At 46.3% G+C, this 23,134-nt stretch overlaps 1 protein-coding gene across 2 annotated transcripts in view; it reads right to left on the bottom strand.

Moving 5' to 3' along the window:
• Positions 1-23,134, bottom strand: part of GAN (gigaxonin) — a 63,951-nt gene that overhangs the window by 14,693 nt on the left and 26,124 nt on the right. Inside the window, exons 2-9 of one of the 2 annotated variants that reach the window (XM_053906695.1) lie at positions 20,599-20,713; positions 17,874-18,224; positions 14,875-15,092; positions 14,535-14,656; positions 11,244-11,356; positions 10,180-10,329; positions 8,984-9,120; positions 8,141-8,269 (exon numbers count right to left, since the gene is read on the bottom strand). In XM_053906695.1, the coding sequence (XP_053762670.1) occupies positions 8,141-8,269; positions 8,984-9,120; positions 10,180-10,329; positions 11,244-11,356; positions 14,535-14,656; positions 14,875-15,092; positions 17,874-18,224; positions 20,599-20,713 (1,335 nt within the window). The remainder of the gene's footprint in view (positions 1-8,140; positions 8,270-8,983; positions 9,121-10,179; positions 10,330-11,243; positions 11,357-14,534; positions 14,657-14,874; positions 15,093-17,873; positions 18,225-20,598; positions 20,714-23,134) is intronic. The other variant, XM_053906696.1, reaches the window with a different exon arrangement.

Raw genomic sequence — 23,134 nt, 5'->3', positions numbered from 1 at the left:
CACGTCTTATGACACATTTCAAGTTGAATTTTTGGTACGGAATTAGGTAGATGTTCACTTTCCTTCCATGCAGACCTCTAATGGCTCTAGTACCATTTGCTGAAGAGACGTTTCTTTCCCCACTAAATTGTCTTGGCCCTTCTGTTGAAAATCAATTTAGGGGCGCCTGGGTGGCTCAGTCGGTTAAGCGTCCGACTTCAGCTCAGGTCACGATCTCGCGGTCAGTGAGTTCGAGCCCCGCGTCGGGCTCTGGGCTGATGGCTCAGAGCCTGGAGCCTGCTTCCGATTCTGTGTCTCCCTCTCTCTCTGCCCCTCCCCCGTTCATGCTCTGTCTCTCACTGTCTCAAAAAAAAAATAAAAACGTTAAAAAAAAAAAAAAGAAAATCAATTTAATAGCCACTAAAAGGACCCAGGCCTCTAAAAAGATATGGCTGATTCCCCAGGCGAGACAGAAAACGCAAGATGAGCCTGGAGTGCCTTGTGCGCCTGACAGGAAGTGCTTAAAGGACGGGGTGTGTCCGAAGGACACAGAGCTGACAGGAAGGCATTCCCAGTGGCCAAAGCTGGAACGGTTGAGCAACAAAATAAAAAACGATAGCACTGCATTTATAACTCACAGAGTTGCGCGGTGTCCCAGCCAAAAATGCGTAACCAAACCTCAGCTTGATCATGAGAAATCATCAGACACACCCAAATTAAAAGACATCCTATAAAAACACAGACCAATTACCTTCAAGAATACCATGGTCATCAAAGGCAGGGAAAGACCAAGGAACCATCGCAGACGAAAAAAGACTAAAGAAACACATCTGAGTATGTTGTTGGATCCCACATGGGATCCCAGAGCAAAGGGAAAAGAGATTAGTGGATGAGCTGGTGAAATTCGAATGAAGACTGTATTTACTTAACAGTGCTGTACCAACATAAACATCCTGATTTTGATATCTGTACTATGGTTATGTAAGATGTTAACATGAGGAGAAGCTGGGTGCATGGCTTAATGCAGACTCTATTTTTGCAACTTTCCTATCAGTGTAAAACTTTTCCAAAATAAAAGCGTTTTTCTTCGTTTGTTGGTCGGTCTGAACACCACCACCACCAACCATAGATTCTGCTATATAATGGCATTCGCTTAAAGTGATTGGACCAAACAATTTCCCTTTAATAGCTAAAGACATAGCTGCGGGTGTAGCAGACCTCATCAGACCCCGGGATTGTATCTAAGCCCTTAAGAACTACCACGTCCAGGCCTACACTCGTTACTGGAGCGCAGGGCGTATGGACGTTATTCCTGTATCTCCAACTCTGTGCTATCGAGTGTCCAGGAAGACGGCGGCTGAGATCCAGCGCATCTCCGTGTTAAATACAAATGTGAAACTGTTTCACTAAGAGCAGCACTTTCCTTTCAAAGAACTCTTCCCAGATTGTTACAAAGCAGCAGCTTCCATATTTGGAATTCTAAGAAGCACGGACCTTCCGAGATCACGTAACCACTGCAAAGCAAGGCTAATGTAAGGCTGCCAGAGTCTTAAGCCCTTCGTGCAACATTTGATTCATCTTACATCGGAATGGTGACTGGTACCCAGCAGTTTGCTGGGACTAGGAATGGTTTGGTCCCTGCTCCCAAAATGTCTCTAGGAAATAGGGAAACGGAAACATCCAAGAGCTCTCCCTGAAAAGTAAAAATGGGGACCTGAACAGGCCTTTGAAAGAAAGTGTCTGAAAACGGCAAACTACAGTAACTGGCTTATTCACATTTTATGTCTTCAGGGAGAAACATCACTATTGAAGCCCTGACATTTCAATTCTTCCCAGGCTCTGAATCAAATGAAGCCAGTGAGTGTCCCCAAGCCTTGTCTCCAGCTGCACCCTACATCCAGGACCAAGGCCAGCGGGGAGGCACACGACCCCTCCAGGCGAATCCATGACGGGGCCATGTGTATCCGCACGAGGGTAACCGGCACTGCTGACTGAACATCTGTGACTAGATTATTTACTGAAAAGCACATCAGAACACAACAATATTTTGGCATAATTTTGTAGAGTTGAGAATCTCACATTATTCCTCCCTGGAATAATTAAACAAAGCTGAGGCAATCGGTCTATGTAGACGATCTACCAAATTTGGTCCAAAGCGGATCAATGACTCAGAGTTCCTGGGTTTCAGACAAATAACCCTAGGTGATCTATTTCATATAATGCGGAGGCTTCAGATGAAATAAAACTGATACAAAAACTTAAGTGCATTGTGTATTTACCTGCTGCTTGTAAAACGGATATAAAACGGGCACCTGGGTGGCTCAGTCGGTTAAGCGTCCGACTTCAGCTCAGGTCATGATCTCACAGTTCGTGGGTTGGAGCCTTGCATCAGGCTCTGCGCTGGCAGCAGGGAGGCTGCTTTGGATCCTCTGTCTCCCTCTCTCTCTGCCCCTTTCCCCCCCAAAAAGACACATTAAAAAAAACAAAACAGGAATAAAAGGCATACGGTTTTGCCTTTCTTTCTCTGCCATCTAGCACCTCGTCGACCTCGGACAATTTAGCTGTCATGTGTCAAATGCAGAGACCAAACACCCCCACTGACATCGAATGACCTGTGGGCATGAGCTCAAGTGGCCAGTGTAAAGTGCTTTGCACAGCGGCCAGCACCTAGCGGCCGTCCCAGAGTGATAGTCATTTTTGTAACGGACAGGGCAGTGGTATGCCTTTAGTTACAATGTTTTCAAACACGGTCTTATGAGGACTTGAGGCTGCAAGGATGGTCCTCTGCTAACTTAGAATGAGCAATGTCCCCTGTGAAGGAGACTTCAGAATATAGCCCGGCTTGTGGCAGTGAGCTTTAGAGAGAGCAGGACAGGAGGGAAGGTCAGGGGAGGAGGGACAGTGAAGAGGGGAGAGGGACGGGCGATCAACTGGAGAGGAAAAAGACAGAGGGAGCTTTAGTGAGGTTCTGCTTCCAGGAGGGAGAAGGAAGCTCTTAACAAGCTGATCCCCCTGGGAGAAAGCAGGTGCCATAAACTTCGGGCAAGAGACCAAAGCCACTGCCCGACGGCTCTGGAGACTAAGCCAAAGCAGGCAGATTTGGGGAAAGAAGGTGAGAGTTGAGCACACAACCCCAGGGAAGGAGCCTGCCAGTGGTCTGGCAGTGTGGGCCAAAGGCAGCCTTGAGTCCGTGAGCCCGGAACCGTGAGAACTTGAACCTGAGGTGGGCCTCCAGAACTGAAGACGGGCTCGAGTGGCTGTGTGCAGCAGGTGTTACAGCCGCCAAGGAATCCTACCAGGTGCGTGGCTGCTAGAACTGTCAGCACAATGCTCTGACAGCACCAGAAAGGACCTCGGGGCCCCGACAACGTACCATTCACGATGTCCGGGACGCAGCCCAGAATTACTCAACCGACGAAGAGCCAGAGAAAGGAGGACCCATTCTCAAGGGAACAAACCATTAACAGACACCAACTCTGACGTGCCCGGGGTGCCGGGATGATCTATCAGGTGGGGACTTGAACGTGGCCAGAGTAACTACGCTTGAGAGAGAAAGGGAAACACGCTTCCGAGAAGATAGGAGATTTCGGCAAAGAAAGGAAGAAATCTAAAATTCTACCTGAAGAATCTGGCAAGGGAAGAGCAAAACAAACCCAAAGTAAGTCAAAAGAAGGAAATAGTACATGAGATGAGAGCAAAACACAGTGCAGAAAATGAAGGGCCTTGAAAAGATGAACTCCGTGTTGGGCTTTGCCAATAGGGGGCGCCGGAGGGACCGCGAGGCCAGGTAGGGGAAAGGGCTTCTTTCCCGGGCTTGGTGTGCCTCTTTTCTTCCTCCCGCGGGATGCAGGCAGGAGGCCTGGAGGTGCTTGCCCTCAGCAAGGTCCTCTGCCACCCAGCAGGCCGCTTCCTGCACACCAGCTCTGCCCCCAGCTCCCCGGCGTCCTGCACGCAGTGGCCACAGAGCACCCTTGCAGGGTGGGGAGGCCTCTTCCCAACATGCTCCTTCTTAGGGTACTTCCCTCAGCCCTAAAGATAGTAGTGGCTGCACTGCCCAAATTAGCTATTTCTGCACTCCTCAGAGCTCTCTTTCACCCATCAGCAGTTAACCACCTCTTACTAGTGAGTGATTGTGTGAATTACGTCTTCCCTGTTCAGATGACTGGTGTGGTTTCTGCCCCTTGACTGGGCCACGGCTGAAACAGATCTGGTCAGGAGTGCGGTTCATCTCCCGGTGTCTTACAAAGGCTACTTCCTAACCATCAGATTCAAACAGCATAACGCCAAGGGGCAGACCAATAGGATGTCTTAATGGAACACCAAGATGATCAAAATCTCCCCGGACTAAAAGAGGGCAGAGAGCAGGGCTGACGTGGCTCTGAGGCCAGGCAGTGCAGGGGTACCACTGGCCCTGCCAGGCAAACTGCTTCTGGGAGTCCTTGCATATCGGTATGAAGAAAAAGCAGAAGCTAGGTCAACAGCAGCATACCAAGGCCGGGGACCGCATTGCATAAGGACACAACATCCACATAAAGATACTACATCTGGGACTAAGTCTGTGATCCGTGTAACCATCTGATTATGTTTATGAAAGCACACGGCTGTTGTCCAAAATCCACCTGCCTTTTCTACCTTTTAGGCGAATTAAGTGGGGACGTGAGAGGTAGCCCCACTCTTGCATTTTCAAGTCTTTGATGGCGGAACCAATTTCTGTCAATTGCTCAAGGAGACAGAACTGCTTCCGGTCTTCCGTCGTGGTAGGGAAGGAAAGTTACAGCGGACTTCCCTTAGCCCTTCTTACCACAATGGCCCCGACCCCGCGGGAGAACCAACACGGGATTCCGCCAGCTGTTAAGTAAGTCTGCTCAACTACACGTTCAGGGATCAAAACATGAAACCGACAGCCCTTGACTTCAACAGTCACCATGACTGGTCTATAGAAACCAAAGGGGGGCATCCAGGCTGAACGCACGTGGGGAGGCCGTCAAACACAGGATGCGTAAAGAAGGGGGCTGGAGTGCAGGACACGGAAGGAAGAGACTGGAAAAGGCTGAGCATTTCTCTTAACCTCAGAGAGCGGGGAACCCCAGCAGGGGGTACACACTACCATCTCTGTTCGGTAAGCAGTGGGGAAATACCAAGAATTTCCAGCGGGAGACTGCAACGACCGAAGTCCGATTCATCTTTCAAAAACACAAATAGGGAACAAGTACAGGAAACCTGGTTAGAAGGCTAATGATGCTACACACAGGGCGGCACGGACACAGTGGGGCGGGAGCAGAGAAATGAAGGCGGGTGATGTGGAAAATATGCCAGAGTCTAAAAAAGGGGACAAGACTGGGCGACGGATGAGAGGTGAAGCACAAGACAGAATCGAAGATGAGCTTTTCTGGGTGTGGGTAACCGGGAGGGTGGCAGGACTAGTGAGGGAGCCGTGACACCGGGCGCAGTAGTAGGGGATGCCTGTCATTCTGGATTCACGAAGTGGCTGCTACGACGTGGCACGAGTTAGGGCAATTTCTTTGCTCTCCTTCAAACAGTTTTGTTTTTAGTCAGAAACACAGAAAATACGATATGGCATTTTTCCAGGAAAGTTTTAACCTAAAAATAGGGAACAAAGACAGGAAAGACAAGAGATTACTTAAAAACAATAAATGTTCTCCAATCTCACACAGATTGCTCATCTGGCAACAGTTTCCATGGTATGCAAATATAACATACTTGGAAACATCTGCTCTGTTGAGAAATAAACTCCTGCTATATGTAACTTTCTTCCTGTAGAGATTTATGGGAAAGCCTGTGTTTTAAGGCCATACGGTGTGGTGGCTGGAAAGGTGACTGTGCGGCCAGAGTGCCTGAGTTCAAATTCCAGCCCCACCACTTGTGAGACCTGTGTGTCTTCGGGCACATTACGTAACCTCTCTGTGCTTCGGCGTAAAATTGGAAGAAAAGGAGCACCGATACTCAGAGGGTTGCTTTTTGAAGACCGAATGAGTTATGAACGAGTTAATCCACGGCACTTACTGTTATGTATATCTCTAGTGTCACCTAAACAAGTAAGAATCGTAGATGTCACACTGACAAGAGAAATTCAGCTTTCCTCATTCTATTATTTAAAAACGAACACTGGCGGGTGCCTGGCTGGCTCGGTCGGTAGAGCATGTGACTCTTGATCTCGGGGTCTTGAGTTCAAGCCCCACATGGGGCCTTGAGCTTACTTTAAAAACTAACAATGCACAGGGGTGCTTGGGTGGCTCAGTCAGTTAAGCACCTGACTCTCGATTTCCCCTCAGGTCATGATCTTACAGTTTGTGAGTCTGAGCCCTGTGTTGGGTTCTACGGTGACAGAATCCCTGCTTGGGATTCTCTCTCTCCCTCTCTCTGTGTCCCTACCCTGCTTGTACATGCATGCTCTCTCTCTCTCAAAATAAGTAAATAAACATTAGAAAACAAAAAAAACTTAACATTGGACAGCTTAGATAGAAGGAAACCAACAATCCCTGAATTTACTTGGAAGTGCTTTTAAGTAGCAAGGAAGGAGCCATGCTCTTATGTCTAATACTTACGAACCGAAGGCAAGTAATACACTTACATTCAAGCTTATCAACTATAAATATGAAACAGCCTGAAAGAAATATAAAGGTTCTAGTGATTTATAGCATATCAAGGACAGACTGAGAAACTGTGTAGCCAGATTTAAGTCCTATAAACCAACAGGGACAGGGAAGAGTGAGGCATCAGCGGCCTTAATTACCCCAGCAGACAAGCGGCATCCTATACTCACGCTGCCTAAACAGTAACTCGGTCATCACGAAAAAGGTGCGTGTCAGTATTTTACCAGAAATCAAACGCACTGACCAGTGCTTGTAAGTCAAGTTGAGCAGACGGTCTCAAGATTCAGTCGGGCAGGAATTAACACAGTACTTTATACCTTGGACAGTCGGCCCTCACAGTAATGTATCAAGAAAAATGTAGAAAGTCTTTGAAATTCTGCCCCCCCCCACCCCCCACCTTAACCCCACAGCAGACATTCTCTCAATTGCTCTCAAACTTTGTCTAATAAATTTTCCTAACACTGTCTATTCCTGTAATTGAAGGAGGGAAAAAGGCTATGCAAATATCCTGAATATAAAATATGTTAAAAGTTAGGTGACATTTATTTCTATCTCTAAAGTCTTGGAAACTGCACCTTGTTTGCCCTAATCTCAAACGGTAAGAAATTAAACGCTGCATGATAGCACCCCCTTCTGGTAACACGGTTGAAATCCCGTAACAAGACGAATTTTCCCATGACCTCTAGGATTTGAAGGGAATAGTCCTGTTTAGTGGCTATCACAGTAAGATGTGTGAGAGGCGAGAAGGGGAGGGGGCGGGTGGGAGGGCGCCCGCTCTACAAGACAGGTATGGCAACCTATCAGACGCTTGAAGACTGACACCACACTTCCATCCACAGAACCAACCTTCCATTGAGCAGCTGACACAGGTAAGGTGTGCTGCTGAAGCTAAGATCCAGAGCTGGCCGAGCTGAATCTCGCCCCTAAGAACCTTAGAGTTAACGACTGCAATCCACGAGACATGAATTGAATGTCCCGGCATCACAGACTGAGGAACCTAAATCGGACCGGGAGGTGTGAGAAGGCTTTCTCCGGGCAGCAGACCATCAAGCACAGTCTCGGAAAAGGCCATATCAATTGGATAAATATTGGAAGGGAAATTTTAGGCAAAAGGAATAGTACAACAGCACAGAGCTGAGATCATCGTAACGTGTTTGGGGGGAAAATGCTGCTCGGCATGACTCAAGCAAAGCATCTGTGTTGAAGACTAGCAGAGAGAATAGACAAAGGCCGTATCATGCTAGGTCATACATGCTAGGTTAACGAGTTTAAACTTTAAAAGCTATAGCTTTCTTTATAGCCAAAAATGATTTTAAGTAACCGAGGATCGAGGTCTGATACAGATTTCGGAAACACTTTTCAATGGTTTTAAGGTTAGAAATACTTCTGAAGTCAGACTAAATATCTAGTGGGCATCAGGCATATGTCCTAAATGGATGAGATAATTCAGTAAAGAAACTTGAAAACCAAACTAAACAACTCTAAGACATGACTTTGAAAGCGTAAAGGAAAAGTTGCAGAAGTTACATGAAACCGCTCATAATTACCTTTTAAACTCATCGTGGTAGAATTCAGACTTGCAAGTGACCATCTCACTGCCCTGGATGTCTTCACGACTTCTGACTCCCCCAAAAACATACAGTTCCATGGCAACTCCACAGGCCACAGCTCCAAATCTGAAAGACCACACAGAGCATATCAGCTATTGGATTTACAACCTGTGGTTGTAAATGGATTGATTCCCTAACTCCTCTTATGCTTGTTGTAACACCATGACATACAGGGTTTCATGAATATGTGGGTCTTCCTTTTTAGGAAATGGATTATTCATTTACTTTTTTAAAAATTTATTTATTTATTATTTATTTATTTAATATGAAATTTATTGTCAAATTGGTTTCCATACAACACCCAGTGCTCATCCCAACAGGTGCCCTCCTCATTGCCCATCACCCACTTTCCCCTCTCCCCCAGCCCCCATCTACCCTTAGTTTATTCTCAGGCCTTAAGAGTCTCTTATGGTTTGCCTCCTTCCCTCTCTGTAACTTCCCCCCCTTCCCCTCCCCCTTTATTTATTTTTGAGAGAGAGAGACAGAGACAGAGAGAGTGGGCGGGGGAGGGGAGAGACAGAGAGAGACGGAGACAGGATCCAAAGCAGGCTCCGCACTGTCAACGCAGAGCCTGACGTGGGGCTGAAACTCATGAACCATAAGATCATGACCTGGGCGGAAATCAGACGCTTAACTGACTGAGCCACCCAGGTGCCCCTCATTTACTTTCAGAGAAACCAAATGCCAAGTTACTTTCAGAGAAACCAAATGCCAAGTCAAGACAAAGGTTCATTTGAAAGAAAGGGGGGATCTACAAAGTCCACGTCCACGCTCTCCTACCTTCTCTCTTTTAGCGGACAAATAGCAGTCCACTGCTGGGTCCTTGGGTCGTAACATTCCACAGATTCGAAGAGTTTTCCATATGATCCTCCGCCCATGGCATAGATTTTCTTTTTCATAGCTGCATAGCAGCCAATCTGAAAGGAGAAAGCAACAGAGGGGAGGCAAGACTGATTATTCAAGTTAGACAAAGGCTACCTTTAGTCTAGAGGGCACCCTAGGGTATCTGGGAAAGGATCTGACTTTTAATAGTCAAACTATGGTGTTTTCCAACCTCACAAACACAGGATTTTAAAAACGAGAAGAGGAGGAAGCACACATACTGTTTGTCAAACTCCATCTAATACTGTTACACTGAGATATACAAATACCCTAAGTTTTTAAAGTTTATTTATTTATTTATTTACTTATTGAGAGAGAGAGAAGAAGAAGGGAGGGAGAGAGAGAGAGCACATAAGTAGAGGAGAGGCAGAGAGAGAAAGAATCCCAAGCAGGCTCCGCACTGTCCATGCAGAGCCTGATGCGGGGCTTGATCTCACAAACCGTGCGACCATGACCTGAGCCGAAATCAAGAGCCGGACACTTAACAGACTGAGCCACCTGAACCACCGGGCGCCCAAAGCCTAGTTGTTAAGGGGGCTTTCCAGGCTCTCCATTCTTCCACCACTCTTCGAAGATTCCAAGATTTAGATTCCATCTTGAATGGATGTCACTTAGTTCCTGCTCCGAAGTGAGCAGGGACCGATAGTGGGAACCCAGCACTTGAGCTGTAAATACCCACGGAACTGCCCGAAGGTCTGGCGTGATCAAGAGCCCCTCCGTCCCACACCAGGGAACGGGGGCCGTGTCTTCACTCTACTCAGTCTGCAACGGAGGTTCTTGCCTGCAGACTGCGTCTCCTCAGGCCTGAACAATGATTGAGAAAACAGGTCTGGAAGACCTGCTCGCTTCCTAGGACAGCGCCCTCGGGACACATCTGGCAAGCACGGGTGTGGACACCGCAGGGCCCACCATCAGGGTGAGCACTCACACGCTGTCCTGGCGGACGGCTGGTAACAGAGGCGAGCCACCGACAGCGACAGAAGTTCGCGACACTCGTTCTTCTAACGCTGTTGATCCTACTAAAGGGCGTGTGTGGGAAACGAGCAAACGCTAACTTTAAAACCCAATGAGTAATCCCAAGACATGGTTCTCACCTTTCTAACCATGGTCAGGTCAGGTTGCTTTGTCCAGGTTTTAGAATAAATGTCGTAGCGCTCCATGGAGATCAGCTCTTTCTCACCGTCTTCTCCTCCTAAAATGTACAGCATTCCATCTATCTCCACAATTCCAAAATTATGCCGCGGCTGAAAAGACAGCAAAGGTCTCTGCACACGGAAGGCCAACTGCCAGACTGAAAGCAGGTAGCCACACGCTATTACAAATTACAGATACCATGATATTCCAGAGTTCCAGGCTCAAAGCCTTCCCTCTCAGATATTTGTGATTTCGCTGGCAGCTCACCCTTCTGCCACAACAGACAAAGAACCCCCATCCCAGAGCGATTCCGAATAAGGGAACCACCCATGTGATAAATTCACTGGTAGAATCATTATTTCTCACTCGCCGTGGCTCACAACAACAGTACCTTCTGGGTGAATAAAATTATCCGTGTTTAGTTAAGTGTTTCCAGGTTGGTGTGAAAGCCAAGTAAGAGCCACAGCAACAGCGCTGCCTGAGGCTGGGAGAGGCATGGGGAGGCCAGGCTCACGCTAAGGCCATCTGGAATGACAGAGGCCTGAGGTAGCTCACACTCGTTTGCCAGCAAATACTTCCTTAGCGTCCCCGCTGTGCCCGGGATTGTCGCAGCACTGAAGATAGAGCCCTCAGCACACAGACAAAATCCCCGGCCACCAAGGAGTTTGTGGGAACACTAAAAATGCCCAGCACGTGAGAAGGTGCCGTGCCTCACGAAGAGAAAGAAAACAGGAAGTGTGGTGGGAGCCAAGGGGCCGACGGAAGGCCTCCTGGAGAGTGCTGTGAGGACACTGAGGGAAACAAGGAGCGAGGTGCAAGGGCATCTGGGAAAGATCCCAAAGCAAGAGCGTGCGTAGGCTGGAGAAAGGCACAGGGAGGAGCGGGAAGGTGGGCACTAGCACAGTGGGGGTGGGGGGCGTGTGGCAGGCTCCCTGCTTCTCCTCTCACATCTCTGCAAATGCAAAACAAAAAGCGCTAAAGGGAAGAAAGACACCCTCTCAAAGCAAATGAAAAAGCTTTTTACCTCATTCATTGGCGGCAATGCAGTCCACGTATTTGCATCTGGGTCGTATTTTTCTCCTGAGCTCAGGGTCTGCTTATTTTCATCTTGGCCCCCAAATACAAACAAGAATCCCTCTGCAAAAATCAAATGAGACACACAAGGAAGTTGAAACTTTGGTCTCCACCCCCCTCCTGCCGAATATAAACGCCCCAGCTGTAGAGACAGTATGTGGAGACAACTTCTCTAAGTACAACAGCAGTGGGTGTGAGGTCTTGACCACAGTTCACTGGATCCTTAGTGAGGGAGCCTAATCACATCTGAGAGTCACTATGACTATCGTAGCTCCCTCAGCACCCGAATGCGTTCCCACTGCCCTACAGCATACAACCAAGACTGACACCGCCCATGCAGACACTGGGCAGCCGCATCAATTCTATTTCCCCTTTGTGACTCTCAGACGGCTTCTCATCTACAGCCCACGTCCGCTCGTTCAAGACCCAGGAGCACTCAGATCCAGGGCACCGTGGGCACTTCGTATTCAAGACAGGATCTAAGAGTCACTGTTCAACTTCCTGTTTCAGGTAATGGTGGATCCGGTTATTTATACCAATTCTTGTGCAACACAGCTAACCTCCTGGACCAAACAGTTTTGAAATGAAATAATCTTCTGAAAAGAGAAGAAGCCAACAGGACAGTATGGCAAAGCTTGAGATAAAGCGGGAGCTGGAGAGGTTACCAACCATGGAAACCGTTTTGCTCTGAGGGCATTTACCAATCTGGGAAATTTCCAACCTATCCTGTAAGGCTTTGAGGGCATGAAAAAGACAGAAATCAAAACCCCAGGCCCATAGAAAGTGTGGCTTCTGGCAGGGGAGCCTCTCCCAAGTTCAACCAGAACCAGAACCCAGATTTAAATCTCCTTGCTTGTCTGGAAGACCTCAGGGTTTGCATCTGATTTCCAGTAATTCCAAATTTATAGTGTTTACAGGCAACTGGAAGAAACAAACGTAAAACTTGTGTGGAAGAAAGTACCTTTATCTAATCTTTAGATTAGAATATTCTAAGATTCTAGAGCACCAAGTTATTCCTATAAACACTTTTTAATAAAATGACCAGCACCCACCCAAAGATACTAGGACATAGAAAGCAGACTATGAAGAAGAACCGGCAACAGAAGACAATAGGAAGCAGCCTTGCAGAGACTTCAAATTTCAAATACTGGACTAATCAGAAAGCCAACAAAATGACAAAGCTTACTATGTTTAAAAACTGAAAGACACATTTTAAGATAACTCTTGGGAAAAGGGGACTACAGAAGTGACACAGCAGATTTAAAAAAGATCTAAAGAGAATTTCCAGGAATAAAAAAAGAAAAAAAAAACTAGATTACAAAAAAAATCCAGTAGGTTGGTTTAATGGCAGATCTGTCAGTGTTAAAGAGAGCACTCATTAAATGGAGGGTACATCAAAAGAAATCACAAAGAGGGCAACACATGGAAAGACAAACACATGGAAAACAAAACAAAATGAAGGCAGGAGGCTGAGGACAGAGCAAAAAGGAGTAGCCATGTTTAATCTGACTTCCAAAAAGCAGGAGGAGAGAGGACAATGGAAGAAAGGCGATATTTAAAGACATGAACATGAATAAGAATTTTCCACATTTGAGGAAAGGCCAAGCCAAAGAGCTAAGATGCCCTGAAATTCTATACCCAGCACAAGTATCCATTAGGAATGAAGTCAAAATAATGACATTTTTAGACAAACAAATCCAAGTGTTTGCTACCCGTAGACCCACATTAAGGGAAATTCAAGAGGATGAACTTCAGGGAGAAGGAAAATAATCCTAGATGGAAGGTCTGAAGAAGAAAGAAAAACAAAGAAAGTGGTGGATAGGCCGGTAAACAGACACTCCATAGATACATATATAAAACATAGATGAATAAAACATGTTTATATGTAAATATTTATTCATAAAGTCCTATTTTAATACTGCAAGACTGTGGAACATGAAAAACAGCAGAAATGCACTTAGACTTTGATAACTTAAGAATACAGGCTATGGTTTCTATGATGACTTTCAAAGGAATATAGACAAAGACTGTAACTTCTAACCTGGAAGAGAGGGAAAAAAGTGAACGACAAAAAAAAAAAAAGCCCATCAGTTAAAGCAAAAAAGAGGGGGCATGGGCAGGAACAGGAACCACTCGGTCACCTCACAGACACACTCACTACAGCTGGACACAACCCCATCCTCGCTGTTCAATGTTTCTGAAGCACCAACCCCTCCAGGAAATCTTGCAAAATTCATGACACTGGAACCACAGTGGTGGGTGTATGTGTGTGAAAATCACGAATATATATACATACTATGGGAAGAAAATGTGAGGAAGCTAATTCTGAGAAGACAGAACAGGGAAATCAGACCCACATCCTGTTGGCTACACCGCTGCCTCCCGCTGCTTATTCCTAACAATTAACTTCAATAACCTTGGAACCCACAAAATGATTCCACTTCTGTCCTATGGTTTAGCTTTAGCCAGCTCTATAATCTGGTACAGCTTTCAAAATCTTTAAAGCAATGGTAGCGGGCAAGCAGAGACTATATAAGAAGAGGGGTTCCAGGAAGACGATTGACAGTAATTAGAATTTAGTGAAATGGCACCTGTGGGTGAACCCAAGCGGGCAGGCCCAGGTGCAGAGAAAAGCAGCCAACAGTCAGAAGGCAGCAAGTACAACCTTTCCCATAACCTCGAGGAAGGCCTTTGAATGATGTGGAGCTGTTTTCAAACTTGCAAAGGTCAGTGAAAGATACTTTCTATTGTAATGTAATTTGAAGCCTTTGAAGGAAAGTAATATTTTCTGAAGTCTCACACGAAATGCCTGCTTTCACATAACAGCTTTACTTTTGATACAGTTACTATAATTCTGAATGGCATGAATTTCAAAAATGGGGCTGGTGTGGCTCAAAGGAATTCTGTGTTCAGGGTGTGGCCACACAGGCAACTGATGGGAAGAGTCACTGAGTCCTGCTTTTTCATCAGTTACATCATCAGGGAAAATGCTCCTCTACTAAAATTCTCAAAAATAGCTCGGTATGAGAGATTCAGGAGCAATAAAGACTGACAGAAGACACTCTCCTCCTTACAGAGTCTCGAAGGCTAGAGCTAGACAGAAGATGTCACCAGAGAGATAATACAATTATCTCTCAAAATTAAACTTAAATCTCTACAAGGTTTTGCGTCATTCTGTACAGCCCTGACATTACATATTACTTGATCTTGTGTTTAAATAAAATTGACCACAGAATGGTACCTGCTGAGAGAACTCCGTGGTTAATTCTTGGCATGCTTAAAGGGGCCAGTTCAATCCAAAGCTGCCTATTAGGGTCATAAAGAGGGCACATACATCGCATCGCTGCTGTTGGTTTCCGGGAACTAAGGAAATAAATAATTGATTAGCAGTTAAAGTGCTTTATATAGTTCTGCTCACAATAACGATGACTAGTTTCATTGCTCTCGAGAACGCTTAAAACATTTTTAAAACTCTATTGCCATGATGCTTAGATACCAAAAACAACACTATGAATCCCTGCTCGCGTGGAAATAGCTCTCCCCTTACACGACTGTTGAAACGATTCACGTCCAATACTCACACTCTCTCTTCTCCACCCACAGTCACGATGCACTCGGAGTAACCCCGCGGCTTGAAGTTCGCCAGCATGGCCTCCCCCTGCTGCGGCTGACTCAGAGGTATGTTGCTGCACTCCTTGACGATTTCTCGCACCAACGGTTCGTTCAGCATCTGTTCCCGTAAGTAGCTGGAGTCTAACCCTGAAACCCAGAGCGCTGACATCACGTCCTTCATGTGGACCTGCACGACAGGGTAGAAAGAATGGGGAGAAAAACAATGAAGGATGCAGCACACAGTGTTTAGAACATCCCTCTTCTGGCTCACGGAGACCTGAAATGATTAACAGCTCATCGGCGGGCAAGTCACAAGCGCGGGCGCTGCATGAATATGCTTTGCCGGCCCCTTTCCTTTCTACTTCCCACGGCCTTAATAAATAATACAAGTTTAACTTGAAAAATAATCAGTTCTGGGGCGCCTGGGTGGCTCAGTCGGTTAAGCGGCCGACTTCGGCTCAGGTCATGATCTCGCGGTCCGTGAGTTCAAGCCCCGCATCGGGCTCTGTGCTGACAGCTCAGAGCCCAGAGCCTGTTTCGGATTCTGTGTCTCCCTCTCTCTGACCCTCCCCCGTTCATGATCTGTCTCTCTCTGTCTCAAAAATAAATAAACGTTAAAAAAAGAAATTAAAAAAAAAAAGAAAAAGAAAAATAGTTCAGATTTAGATCTGATACAGCACCGAGAAGTTTCAAGCGGCTTTCTTTACACCCTGAAGGGTCACCTTACCAACGGGAAACCTTGGAGCTCGGCTGGAGTGGCCTTATTTCACACGGCTGGATGTGCTGGGAGTTCAATCACATTTACGGAAACGTTACACACAGTAATAGCTTGATTCGATAAGGTGCAACAGGCAATGAAAATGGAGCAACATTAATATCACAAGATTGGGACGCCTGGGTGGCTCAGTCAGTTGAGCGTCTGACTTCAGCTCAGGCATGATCTCGCGGTCCGTGAGTTCGAGCCCCACATCGGGCTCTGTGCTGACAGCTCAGAGCCTGAAGCCTGTTCCGGATTCTGTGTCTCCCTCTCTCTCTGCTCCTCCCCCACTCACGCTCTGTCTCTCAAAAATAAATAAATGGTAAAATAAATAAATAAATAAATAAATAAATAAATATTACAAGAAAAATATATAAAAGCCAAAGTTCACAAGAATCCTGAGTACTCTGTGTTTCTTCAATTATTATTGTTAAAAAATATCTAACATGTATAGTATGAATTATATACTTTTCACAATGGATCGTTAAACTTGAACTGACGGCAGCATTCTACACACGAGGCGAAACTCCTTAACGAAGAGTTTTTCTTGATTTGGCAACAGTCGTTTTAGAGTATACTCTTCTGTATCCTGAGTCATACATAACAGCCTTTAAGATATGAAGTCTGTAAGTCTTCGAACCAAAGGAGGAAGAAATGCCTCTTGTTTCCCTGGCAACCTCATCACTTGAAGAAGAAAGGAAGGGGCAGCTAGTGACGGTGGTCTCCACGAGCAGCAGCGAACTGAGAACGCTCCTATCTCCTTTCCTCATCCACCTGCCTAACGTGGAAAAGAGAGCGCTAACTACCGCACTGAGACTACAACCAGACAGCAGCGTGTATTTCTGTATCATACCATGTAAGAGTTTCTATCTATAATATAGTAGTCCATCATTTCTACAGAATTAGAATTAAAAGTTAATTCTACAGAATTAGAATTAAAGTTAATTCTACAGAATTAGAATTAAAAGCCTACAGAATTAAAAGTTTTTTTTTTTTTTTTTATTTTGAGAGAGAGAGAAAGAGGGAGAGAACGTGAGTGGGGAAGGGCAGAGAGAGAGAGGGAGAGAGAGAGAATTCCAAGCAGGCTCCATGCTGTCAGAACAGAGCCTGATGCGGGGCTTGAACCCACAAACCGTGAGATCATGACCTGAGCCAAAATCAAGATTCAGACGCTCCACTGACTGAGCCACCCAGGTGCCCCAACGGCCCTACAGAATTTTCACTAGAACCTCAGTCAACAGTTACGGAGAACAATTAACAATGCAATGATACATTCTGAAAACTACTTTAAAACCTGACATAGTTCTTTTTTTGCATACAGTAATCGATGCTGGAGTCTATAAATATTGGACTCAAAGCTCTGTGATTTCCTCCGGCCCCCAGTGTAGAAACAATGTGGCTCTAAAGCCTGATATTCTCTGAGACCCTTCCTCTGCAGCTGTCGCTCCCAGACTCATCCCATCTAGAACTGCATCACCATGAAGACGGCAGAGAGCTCTCCTGCCTTCTGCTGAATGGTGTCCATCACCCAGGGAGAGCCCCCTCCCCTCACCCGTCTGCCAGAGCCTGTGTGCCCCCTCTCGCTCCATGGCCTCTGTCAGAGTCCCGCACGGGTTAGCCCAGTAATGGTGGACGGAAGGATGCTGAACAAAAGAGTGGGGACGCTGAATTTCTATAATCTCCAGCCTAAGCCTGAGATGCATTTTCCCATTAAAAACAATGTACAAGAGAGATCACGTTCCTTACAAGTACTAAAGGTTTCATTGCTATATTACGAGTTATGTGAGCTTTTGCAGTGTGGTCTGAAGAAACAATGGCTCCAGTGATCCTATGCAAAGATGTACCACAGACACCTTTTATTTTTTTAAATGTTTTACTTATTTTTGAGAGAGAGAGAGAGAGCAAGAGTGAGCAGGGGAGGGGAAGACGGAGAGGAAGACAGAGGACCTGAAGTGGGCTCTACAATGAGAGTGGAGAGCCCGATGTGGGGCTCGAACTCACGAACCGTTCGATCATGACCTGAACCAAAGTCCAACGCTTAACCGACTGAGCCACCCAGGCGCCCCCCACAGACATCTTTTAGATCACAACTTTGTAAGTCCATCAGGCTGAAGGGGAAAGACAACACATCTATTCTGTGGATTAAATAAACAAATGAATGACATAAGTAAGTAAGAAGGCAAATTAGACCATGTTATACCCCACAGGTACCTTTCTTAGCTCTGTATCGTGTGCTATCCACCGGATCACTGCTTCAAACACGTATCTTTCATTGCCAACATTTAACTTCTCCAGAGAAATCACTTCTTTAAGCTTCTGTGGACTGAGTTCTAGGAACTCTTCTGTGCTGCTGACGTCTCGGAAATGAGTCTCCAGGTACTCCGTGGCCAGGTAATGGACGTGGTGCAGGCAGTAATGAAGTGCAAAGTCGCGGATACCGATGCAGTTCTCTGCGGCGATGCAGCCTTCTAAAAACTCACAGCACAGAGTTTTCAGATCCGTCAGCAGGAGCAGGTCCGCTGCCTGCACAACATCTTGGATTGTGTCTTCGCTCAGCCGGATCTGCAAGAGTATCATCAATATTTTACATTGGAATGTACACATTGAAAACCCAAACCGCTAACCTATTAGGCCGAACCACACGAAAGCTCCACTTTTGTAGGTGAAAGATGATCGAATGAATATTGGCAACGTCACACGGTCCAGCCTAGGGCTTCTTTGTCAAGAGGAGTTCGAGGGCACCCGGTGAACCCTCACAAAACATGAGCAGCACGTGGCCGGCTGACTTTTCCCAGGGCTTCCCTTGCTTTACCGACATGAACCACCATGAACCCTCCGCAGGCGAACCGTCCACCCTGCTCACTTCCAGGCCTATGTGCTGGGAGTGGACAGGTCCGCATTCTGTGGTCAACTGGAGGAGGTTTCTTTAAATGCCAGCCCCGAAACTGTGGCACATCTTGCCTCCAGATGTATCACATTCCGTCTTTTGCCAGGTGGCACGTCAGACACGCCACTCTAGCCCCTTGGCGAGGGGAGGGCCACGCTGCCCGAGAACCTCATTCCCAATGCCAAACATCGCACTCGGTGCGACCCGTGCACTCTGGTCTCAAAGGTACTCTCTGGCAGAAATCCCTAAGGTAGTATTTCTTGTTTATCGTTACGAATTTCGCTTTTCCTTAATCTTCTGATTCTTCTTCCTCCACCCACTTGACAGTTTCTGCACGCAACATGGAGGCGACGTAAAGAAACAAGTCTCTACAAGACCGCCACCATCACAACAGTCCAGATTCTCCTCTCCCAAAGAATGGATGCTTCTCCCACCCTCGGAAATGAGAGGGAGGGATTCCAGGTTACAGGACCACAGGGAACATTTTACACATTCTGCACCACAGATGCAGAAAAAGAACGTATGACTGCCAATCACCTTAGAAAGCGAGCAACACAACTGTGGAAAGAAGTGTGTCGAGTAGGTCACAAGTAGGGAAACCTTTCCCTTTTACTTGAGGTGTTCAATTCAGCCACAAAACAGCGGCTAGTGGTACACCAGTCAGATACACGCATGTGAAAACACCACGAAATTCCATCTCAATTAAGACTAGACTGTCAAATCAAGAGTTCGTTATAACTTATGCTGCAACTATGGTTTTAAGCCATAATTAATTTAAATTGGGGACAAAAAACACAGAAGTCAATCTATAAATAAGGTTTCAAGATTCAAATCCAAGCCTGAAAAGGAATATGCTCTTATTGGCTTATAACTTATTATAGCTGCTGCTGAGCTGATTTTAAAAGTGAGATGAGAGGCTGGTCCTCAGCCTGGTTTTGTGATGCTCCCAATTTTGTGATGCTTCGGTATTTTAAGGACCATCCCAAAATTAATCTAAATTCATTTATTTTTAACAATCACACACAAAACCTTACATGCCCACAACCCCCCCCCACCGCCCCCCACCTAGCGCTCAGAGGAAAGAGAAGAGTGTTCAGAGAAAAGAAAAGGGGAGGACATCATGAAATTAACCCAAAACCTTCAAAAGGAATGACAATCACCAAGGTTGACCAAATGAGTATATTCAGAGAAGGTAAGCAGTGTGTCCAGAATGCTTAGAAAACATGGAGGAGATGGCTCTTACAAACGAGAAAGGTAAAACAAGATGAGGAAGGAATAAGGGAGAGAGTAGGAGAGAAGCTCTCAAAAAGACTCAAGATAAAATGCATTCTCACATAACTAAATGTAAGATATGCTACGTTCCTCCTGTCATAAGCCAGCCCTGGTGCGCACCTACGGTCATTCTTGGGAGCCCTCGTGCTACACTTCAAACCACGTAATCAGGGACTAGGGGCTCGAGGATGGCGAAGAAAAAGAAAGAAGTCTAATCACTCACTTTCTTCGCTGGGCTTCATTAAATCCCCCAGAAATGGAAGTGGGCACAGAGAGCAAAGGGACACGGGCAAGAACGGGGTACAGCAGGGATATTGGTCCTACCGAGGCAACAGGAGCCAGGAATCATGAATACAGGTGCCTGCCATTAGAGTAAATCTCAAACTCTTTATTTCTACAAAATAAACTCCCACCGCCCAACGAAGCTCCCATTTCCAGGCTATGGGTACAGAGTAAGACGGGAATTAAGATTTAAAAACAAACAAACAAAAAAAGACAGCCGTGGAAGGAGCACCCAGTTTCTTCCTCTCTCACAATGGAAGGCGGAGGTCGGAATGATAAATACAAAAACCGGTACGGGGTGAAGATTCTACCCAGTCTGCTCTTAAGAACAGAGCCCGGCAAGAACAGAGTTGGGTGCCATTCCCAGCAGGAGAGGCGCGTCACACGGACAATGACAGATGAAGAGGGTGGGGCTGCTCCGTCACAGAATGATGAAGGAGACCCTGACCTTGAGAGGCTTCTCCTTAGTCTTCCTCCCTGTGTGTCTCATCATACCTGCCCACTGAAGATGTAATCCAGGATCTCTCTCATAACCATTACCGATATCCCTTCAAGTTCAATCTTATAGGTTGATCCATCATCTTTTGGAGGATTATAGTTTAACTTTGTCCTAAGAAAGGGAAAAAAATGTAAAATTTCTATGAAAGAACAGACATAGCTGTAAATATTTATGCAGTAAAACTCTATAAAGTAGATTATTTATCAACATATGAACCCCAGCTGGGAAATGTAGCTTCTTAACTTTAGGTTAATATACAGATATTTTTATAACTGTCAACTACAAAACACTTGTTCCAGGGTTCAGAACGACTTCTTAAAAACCAAAACAGACAACCACAGAACTGAGATCCACCTGAGCAAGGATCTCTGTCTACTTCACCTCGGGAGACCCACCCCATTAGGCTTATTTTTTTCATGTATTTAATTGCCTAATTATTTTCAATAATGTAACAAGGACCCCACGAGCCTACCACCCAAAACAAAAGCTGGGACCTTGACTTCCACCTGCTCCTACCCACACATTCCTTGTCCCCATTCACCCCTCTGCAGTGACTATCCATCCTAAATCCTGGGTTCCATCTTCCTTTGCTTCGTTGTTATTCCTGTACCCACGGAACCGCTCTCCTGGGGGTTGCAGCCGCAGCACCCTCGCCACACAGGTGCTGAATACCTCCTCTTGTTTGTGGCCACGTGCGTTTCCTCTTCTGCAAAACACACGCTACGTTCAAGTCTCTTGTTCATTTTTTTAAATTGGGCTCATTGTCTTTGTATTGAGGTGGGGGAGTTCTGCATTATATTCTTGATACTAATCCTTCGGCAGGCTTCGCACTTTTGTTAAAGGTGATGAAGAACGTGAAGAATTTTTTCACAGTGAATGCTTTTTAGGTCTTGTTTAAGAGCTGGGACCTTACTTGACGTCTAAAAGATGTTTGTAACTTAGCAGTGAACCTAAATTTGACTTAAGATCCCAACCCCACCCCTGGAGGCTGGGAACTGGTCGTAAGGGGCAGCTGTGAAAGGAGGGTGAGCCATGAGCAGAAAACACACGCAGGGTGACGGTGGTGATAGGGAGTCGAATTCCCAGGTCCTGCCTCCACGTACCTATGCGACTCCCCGTGAGGCCCTCCCCAGCGTCAGCGGAAGTAAGTGATTTACACCCTGAAGGGTGTAAGACTGAGGCTAGGTCTGGACAGGGGGGAATATCAGGCACGTTTGAGGGTGGGTATATACTGCACCAGAAACAGAGAGAGCAAAGACTTGTTTACATACTGAATGCTGCGACCATCAATCTTTTCCCCCTCAATTCTGCTCTTAAAATGTTAAAAACCAGACCTACATTCTCCAGACAAAAATACCTGGAGGATGTGATCGGCCCTGAAAGCAAAGGCCCAAAGATAAGGACATAGGTCTACGCCAAGAGCACATGACTTCAAAATTCTGAAGGAAAATTATTTCCCACCTACATTTTTATAACCAGCCAAATGTCAGGATAGGGCAGATATTTTCAGCTGTACGTGGTCTCAAAACAAACGATCTCCCATGCGGCCTTCTCAGTGTGCTGCTGGAAAACGTGCCCCAACAAACAAGTGAGTACATCAAGAAAAAGGAAGATTTCAGTCATGGAAAGACATGACCCAACTCGGGGAAGAAGTGCAGTGAATGCAGGGAATGGTGCAGAATGGACTTAGGGCAACAGCTGTATACAAGCAGAAGGAAGCCAGTCCATCCTGGTGCCAGCGGGAAGCCTTGGGAAGCCTTGGGAGCCCCTGAAGACCCCGAGAAGATGAAACTGATGGGACAGATAATATATCTGGAGGTGCGAAGAAGATACGCAGACATCCTTGTTTCCTCCCTGTATTTCAGGTCTGCTGTTGCCCCTATAGTTCCTATTGAAATAAATTGTTTTCCTCAAAAGGTATTTCAGGGGCACCTCGGAGGCTCAGTCGGTTAAGCGTCCGACTTGGGCTCAAGTCATGATCACAGTAAATGAGTTTGAGCCCCGCATCGGGCTTGTTGCTGTCAGCTTGGAGCCTGCTCCTGATCTGTCTCCCTCTCTTTCTCAAAAAGAAAAAAGAAAAAAACATTAAAAAATAAAAAATAAGAGGCGCCTGGGTGGCTCAGTCGGTTGAGCGGCCAACTTCGGCTCAGGTCATGATCTCGTGGTCTGTGAGTTCGAGCCCCGCGTCAGGCCCTGTGCTGACAGCAGGCTCAGAGCCAAGGGGCCTGCTTCAGATTCTGTGTCTCCCTCTTTCTCTAGCCCTCCCCCGTTTGCACTCTCTCTCTCACAAGTAAATAAACATAAAAAAAAAAAAGTTAACTATACTTTAAGAAAAAAAAGGGCCGGGGGCGGGGGGGTGGTGGTGGTGGTGGTGGGTGCCTGGGTGGGTCAGTCGGTTGAGCGTCCTACTTTGGCTCAGGTCAAGATCTCACGGTTCATGAGTTCAAGCTCCACATCAGGCACACTGCTGTCAGTGCGGAGCCCACATTAGATCCTCTGCTCCCCTCTTTCTCTTCTCCTTCCCCGCTCATG

This window comes from Panthera pardus, unplaced genomic scaffold (assembly GCF_024362965.1).
Source record: "Panthera pardus isolate Hobbes unplaced genomic scaffold, ASM2436296v1 HiC_scaffold_19, whole genome shotgun sequence".
Classification (NCBI taxonomy): domain Eukaryota; kingdom Metazoa; phylum Chordata; class Mammalia; order Carnivora; family Felidae; genus Panthera; species Panthera pardus.
The sequence above is the reverse complement of the archived record's forward strand: the minus strand, read 5'-3'. Positions and strand labels throughout refer to the sequence as shown.